This window comes from Apodemus sylvaticus, chromosome 2 (assembly GCF_947179515.1).
Source record: "Apodemus sylvaticus chromosome 2, mApoSyl1.1, whole genome shotgun sequence".
Classification (NCBI taxonomy): domain Eukaryota; kingdom Metazoa; phylum Chordata; class Mammalia; order Rodentia; family Muridae; genus Apodemus; species Apodemus sylvaticus.
The window spans coordinates 77,267,706-77,274,761 of NC_067473.1; the positions used below are offsets into that span (position 1 = coordinate 77,267,706).

A 7,056-nucleotide genomic window follows, 5' to 3' on the forward strand; every position below is an offset into this window, starting at 1 on the left:
TCTGTACTAGTTTGCCAAGGCCAAATAGGTTCCAAATTCTGCTGATTTCAAGGCTTTGGTCCTTCTGGGACCAACTCTTCCCTCTGAGCAGGATCTGAGACTCACCAAAAACCTTCATTTCGTTTCTGTGTCTCTCTCTTCCCTAGATAGACTTTGAACAAAATCAGACTCCCAGCAAGGCCTATTTAATTATATGTGTTCTGGCCATTGACTCCCTACGTATTTAGTGGAAATGTATGTTATGTATGAAAATATTCACATACTATTTAGCCCAGGCCCTGGGAAGGCACCGTTTAAGCCAGTTTTTAATCTGCCATCTAAATATTTCTCAACGCTGTCCCAGAATTAGCTTTCAAACCTACTGCCAGCGTTTGTTTCCTCTGTTTCCTGTGGCCAGTTAGTCCTCGACGACGTTTAAATCTAGGTTTAGAATGTAAACCCAGACCTTCGCAGCAAACGCTTCTTCTGGGGAGTCATCGAGTGGTGCTGAGTTTGGGGGACTTTGAACGTTTCTATTCTCCTCCCCTGAGAAGATTGTGGGCTTCAGCTATTGGGCTTTGAGATTGTGTCCCTGACTTGGGACAAGGCCACCAATTCCTCCCCGAAGCGAATAAATAAGCAGAGTTCCTTGCCCGATCTTGTCTGGGCAAAGACGGTGACAGGCTATGAACAGTCTCTCAGCAGAGACCAGAGAGCGGCCTGCCTGCCGCCAGTCGGCCAAGGGCAAGGGAGGCTGCCGGCCTAGGCTGTTCACCAGGCCTCAGCCCCTGGAGGCCGGCACCTACCTGCGGCCTCTGTGATCGGTGCTGAGAAGCGGCTGCTGGCTGCTGCCAACCAGTGACTTCCATTGTTAGGAAAATGGAGCTTTTCTATGTGTCCACCGCTCAGCAGTAACATAAATATAGATTTCTGAGGATTAGGATAGGCAAGCGCGTATGTCTTGATGTCTTGATGCTCGCTCCAAGAAGCTATAAAACCGTTCCTACATTCAGATGCTGTGCAGTAGCATGAGCTGTGAGTTACATGCGGGAATATAACGTTGATATGTGCCTGTAATATCCACGTGTATGCAGGAAGTTTTTTTTTTTTTTTTTTTTAAGGGAGTAACAGAGAGAGGGAGACCCAGGAGAGATGTCAGCCAAAATCGAGTCCCTAGTTTTACAGCGTGTTCAGCACGGAGATGCGAGTCATAAACATTTTGTGGGCTTGGCCGAGACTATTACGACCCAAATAAATGCACTGCACAGTCTATATTCACGGCGCTTTGAAGGGTTTGTTCTCGGTTAGCTCGTGTGTTTTCTTTCAGAAACCAGCCTACACCAAGGGGTGATCCTAACACACTGGTCGCCTTTGCTCTGAAGCTTGTCCATACCTAGCATTAAAAATAGTCTGGGAGTGAATTGGGATTTTTTTTTTCTAGACTCCTCAACCGGCGACGCCAGAGTAGCCTTCCCTTCAATGCCGAAGAAGTACCGCGGCCTGACAGAGAAGCAAGAACGACTTCAACTACGAGAATGCCAGTCCTAGAGCTAGAGTGTTATTGTACTTATTTAAACGTATGTATCATTTATTTTTTCGAACAACCTAACAGCTCCTAGACTATGCCCTGAGTTACCCCAACGCGGTCAAGTTCCCCCCGAAGATCTACACTAGACAGTCACCAAGTATGTTTTTATAACCAATTTTCAGCCGCCTAATTTTAAGGTTAGGTATTCAAACCGGCCAAGTCCCCGATCTCTCTCTCTCTCTCTCTCTCTCTCTCTCTCTCTCTCTCTCTCTCTCTCTCTCTCTCCTTACTGTTGGTGGCTAGCTAGGCCTGGTACCCACCCCCACCCCCGACCCTGAACCAGATTTTGGGCCTCACGGGTCGGCGGAACCCGTGGCCACAGGGTGCGCTCTCTGTAGGTTCATCTGGTCCTGGGGCCGTAGGTGTTTGTCCCCTGGTTCTTTGATCGCGAACGACCGTCCCCATGCGCCTCGCTGTCCCTAGATCTCTGCTGGGATGAGGACTGTGACCCTGGAATGGAACTGGCGTTCTCAGCCACAGCCCCGCACCTTCGGCATCGCTGCTGCCACGCAACACAGCGGCCTCGGAATGGGGCCGGGGAGGAGCGAGCGCCGAAGGTCAGGCAAGCCCCGGCGCATGCTTGTGTCCCCTGGAGGCTTTCAGGCTGGCATGAGCAGCAGGGAAAATATACGACTGCTGTTCACACAAATCCCATTCCAGAAAGGCTTGTTTCAAGTCGACATTTTAGGAGCTTCTTAGGTCGCGGCGGCCGGAGATGGCGGCGAGACCGCCTCTTGCGTGGAGCCACACTGCCATCTCCTGGACTTTTCGTGGCACTGCAGCCGCAGCAGCTCTGGCCCGGGTGAACTTCGGCAACGCCTGTGACCCCACCAGCGTTCCACTCCCTTGGGCGGAGCGAGGGCCCAGTCCCTGGGGAATCCTTGGGGAGCCAGGAACCTACGCAGCAGAGGGGGCAATACCCATAAAAGAGGGCTGTTTCCGCAGTCTCTTTATCGGCGGCAGACAGAGCAAACAAATGAAAGGGTTTTGGTGGGATACCCTAATTGGAGCTGGACAGTTGTAAACTCATTAAGAGCCGAATTCCAGACAGTTCGCAGACCTTCCTTTATGGCATACCCTTACCGCATAGGCTTTGAAGTCCTTTCTGTCTGCAACAACAGAGGGCGTGCCAACCTGGCGGCGCATTGGGGGTGGGGGTTAAGGAGAAGCCCCAGCTACCCGCACCCTGGTCCCCCTTTCCCCGTGTTAGAAGACAGCCAACATTGCAGAGAGATGGGGGATGTGGGGGAGGTGCGAAGAAAATGAGTTGGGGGGTGTGAGGCTAGGCAGAATCCTCTGGCTACATCTGGAAGGCGCTTGGGCCTCCGAAGGCTTGTAGCTGTTCCCCCTACGCAGTCCTTTACACCCCATAAAGGGTAACAGCGCTCATTTTCTTTTATGACGCTTCGGGGCTTGTCGGTTGCTAAGGCCTGCTTCTGTGGGGGACTTAAGCTCCGGAGGTGACTTAGCAGTGTGTTGGATGCTGATCCCCTACCCCCAACCTGCCCCAAGCCAGATTGGCAGGACCCAACGGGGCACAAGGGTACAGCTTTTCCACTCTCTGAAAACCCCAGAATATTTGAAGGAGCCACCTCATTGCCCACATGTGGCTCCTGCCTGTCTCGGAGCCTTAGCGGGGGAACAAGCCCTCAGCTCCTAGACTTCCAGCCCTCAACTCGACCCCTACACTTCCAAAGGCTTCAGTCCTTTTTTTTTTTTTTTTTTTTTTTTTGTGAGTCCAGGTTTGGGAAATATTTTCGAGGCACCAAACTGAAAGAGTGTCCTTTCCGCCGCTGCTGGCCAGCGATGCCCTGCACCTCAGAGACTTCTCTGGTCGCCTGGTAAATAGAGCCGCTTTCGGCTCCCACTTCCTAGCTACCGGTTTCAGGCTGAGTCGGGAGTGCTTAGGCCTGGCCCCACTATGGCTGGTTCCAGCTAGAGACAGAATTAGGGTTTTCCCCCGCCTCACGTCAGCCCTCCCCCGAAAATATAACTAGGAAAAGAAGGTGCAAAAAGCAGACCCGCACAACGTAAAAGAATCAATATATTTTATTTGGCAAAAGTTAAATATCTCGACACAAACAATTTGGTCAGTAGGCCTTGAGGTAACTATTGCAAAATATACAGTGTATGTTCAATCCGATGGAAACCCCAAATTCACCAAGGATACAAATCTACAGTAGCCCAATAGCGGTTTCATGGTGCATAATTTATTATCAATAAAATTAACTCCATTACAATAAGCACTCACTTTCCCCCAATTAAAATTAAGCATAAACCATAGGTAGTAACCCTCTGCACACATGTATAGCTCCGAATTTCCTCACTTCTCCCCTGGTGCAAAAACAATATTCAAGCTTTCTGATTATGAGTATTTCTTTAATATGGAGATTTTATATACATTGAACAAAACTGAAGTCTAGAACGTATAAAGATGAAGAAACCCACATTTCAAAAGTAGATAAATCATGAATCTATGCATCCCGGAGAACTACCTCCCTTTTCTTTCCAAAATTGATTTCACTTGGAAATCCTTACAGCTAGTTTACAGTCTTAGGTTAACAGTCTAGTTACACAGAAGACTTATTCCACTACAGAGCTATACTCTATGCAACAGCTCCCTTCCCCCATAAACAACCTGAGTTCAAATTGAATTCTAGCTTCCACAATCACAATGGGTACTTCACCCAGCACAGAAGTTTGAGCCACAAAACATAATTACCACAATAAAACACAGTGTTCAAGTATTTTGGCAGAAGGATCTGCCACACGAAGAGCAAATTAAATTAGCTACAGAGACTAAAAACTATACAGCCAGGCTTCAACAGTTGTGCATTATATAAAAAGGTAGTTTTCTTTCCTTTTGCTTAAAGTCAGAAGCAGGTAGATTCTTTTTTAAATATATATATATACAAGCTAGCACGTACAGCCAACAGCGCTAATGCCCTCCCTTGTGTGTGTGTATGTGTGTGCCTTCTAGAAAATGGAAAGCTTACAATACCTCCTCCAACAAAGCCGCAGGCCTAGGAACCAGCCTGAGCAGGGCAGCCAGGGAGAGATGAGGCCTGGGATTTAGAGCCCCTTTGTGCGGGTAGTGGAGGCTGGGTTTGGGGGAGAAGAGATAAGGGAGACAGACAGACAGTCCTTTCTTTTTCTTTCTAGCTTGCTCTTTTTTTTTAGCCGAGCCCCTAAAGGCTCACTCGTCTTTTGCTCGGTCCTTGTTGATCTTCTTCATTTTCATTCTGCGGTTCTGGAACCAGATCTTGACCTGCCTTTCGGTGAGGTTGAGCAGCCGGGCCACCTCGTACCTGCGGTCCCGTGTGAGGTACATGTTGAACAGAAACTCCTTCTCCAGTTCCAGCGTCTGGTGTTTTGTGTAGGGGCATCGCTTCTTCCGAGTGGAGCGAGCATGTAGCCAGTTGGCAGCCGGGTTATCTGCGGAGGGAGAGAGACACTGGGTTTAGAAGGAGGAGCATCCCGGGTGGGTCTGAAGGAGCCTCTTGGGGGTCTCTGGTCGAAGTGCAGGAGGCCGCTGAATTGGTTTAGAGGACGCAAAATGAAGCCCTGGCAGACAGACCCACTGAGGGTCACTCCCAACGGCGCCGGCGCCCGCCCGCCCGCCGGGAAAGCCTCGGCTCCCCTCCCATGTCCACCCTCCTTCGCCCTCTCCCGCGCCCTCTTCTTCCTCCTACAGTCTGCACATTGTGAAAGGATGACATTTGGAAACCTTTCTTTTTTCCCAGCAAAGAAAAGAGAAGGCTGCTCTGAGTTCTAGTGGCAAGATTAACCCCTCCCTTTCTCTCCCTCTTTCTTTTTCTCTCTCTCCAACTGTCTTCCCTTCCCCGCTTCCTTGCAACTGTCCCCACTCTTTATTTGACCTTCCCGGAAGGCAGTGGGAACTGCGCGGGAGGCAGGATGCCCCAGGGCCTTTGATCACGTTTCCACTTTATTTGAATAAATCTGGCAAAGGGACCCTCGTGGCTCCAAAGCCCGCAGCCTCCTCTTGGGCAGGATTTCCGCCGCCACCGGCCGAAGGCAAGAAATGGAGGGAATCGGAGGTCTCCCCCAAGCGTCCCGGGTCTGATTGCTGCCACAGTTGGTCCACAATCTAGCCGCACAAAAGACTTCTCTGTGCTGCTTTCGAAGAACCGCCCAAAGTCTGTCTGTCCTAGGCCTGGGCAGCTTAGGAGAGGGGCGGCGGGTCTCGGATCTCCTCGTACGCCCGCCCCGCCCCTCTCACTGCAGCACCCTCCTCCCTTTCCCCTAGCCGGCCCGGGTGCTCCACACAGTTCTCTGGACTTGGGGCCCCTATCAGAGGTGTTCCAAACACCAACTTCTAGTTCTCCAGCCCTAGATCCAGAGGCACCCATCGAGGACGAAGGCAGGCTCGAAGGAAAGCTGACGCGCTGGTAGATCCTGGTGGCCTGCGTGGAGGCAGCGGCTGGTTTGCAGGAAGGAGACACTTACTGGGATCGATGGGGGGCTTGTCTCCGCCGCTCTCATTCTCGGCATTGTTTTCGGAGAAGGCGCCTTCGCTGGGTTGTTTTTCTCTATCAACTGGAGGAGAACCACAAGTATAGTCAGTCAGGGACAAAGTGTGCGTGTCAAGCGTGGGACAGTCACCCCTTCTGGCCGACAGCGGTTCAGGTTTAATGCCATAAGGCCGGCTGGAGGGTAAGCCCGCGAAGGAGAGCGCACCGGGCGTGGGCTCCAGCCAGGAGCGCATATACCTGCCGTCCGGCGCCGCCGCCGCCACGGGCGCCTGGGGGTGCACGTAGGGGTGGGGGTGGTGGTGATACACCGCAGCAGGCACCGCATTGGCGCCCGCTGCGTGCACTGGGTTCCACGAGGCACCAAACACCGCCGCCTTAGACTGGAAGCTGCAAGGGCTGAAGTCGGGGTGTTCGGCCAGCGCTGCCGCCTGCCTTGGGGGTTGGCCCAGGGCCCCTGGAGCGTAGCGTCCGGCACCCAGCTCGTCCGCAGCGTCGGCGCCCAGCAGGAAGGAGTCCACATAGTAGTTGCCCAGGGCCCCGGTGGTGGCCATCGCAGTAGCCCGCGCCTGGCCGGCCCAGCCCGACCCGCCGAAATTATGAAACTGCAGATTTCATGTAACAACTTGGTGGCACCAGGGGGGGTGAAGTACAGTCACCTAATAAGTTGCCGGCGCCCGCGCCCCCATTGGCCACGCGCGTCACGTGTCCGCCCAGCAGAACAATAACGCGTAAATCACTCCGCACGCTATTAATGGCCCGGTGTTTTGCAGTCATAATTTTTATAGCAAAAGCCATATGTTTTTATGCAAAGGGATCGCGCAGCTCCACGATCTGGTTTGTTTTAATTGTGGCCAACGAAGATTAAAAGATCAAATCTGGCCTTGCCTCTGTACTCTCCCTTGCCACCCCCCCATACACACACACACACACACACACACACACATATACCAGACACACACTTCTTAAGCGGACTATTTTATATCACAATTAATCACG

General features: G+C 51.9%; 1 protein-coding gene across 1 annotated transcript; it reads right to left on the reverse strand.

The window, feature by feature from the left end:
* Positions 1-3,601: 3,601 nt before the first annotated feature.
* Hoxa9 (homeobox A9) lies at positions 3,602-6,758 on the reverse strand. The gene is made up of 2 exons (XM_052173747.1): positions 6,035-6,758; positions 3,602-5,002 (listed from the first exon to the last, which is right to left on the reverse strand). The coding sequence occupies exons 1-2, from the start codon at positions 6,609-6,611 to the stop codon at positions 4,764-4,766; spliced, it is 816 nt and encodes a 271-aa protein (XP_052029707.1). The 5' UTR covers positions 6,612-6,758; the 3' UTR covers positions 3,602-4,763.
* Positions 6,759-7,056: the final 298 nt, after the last annotated feature.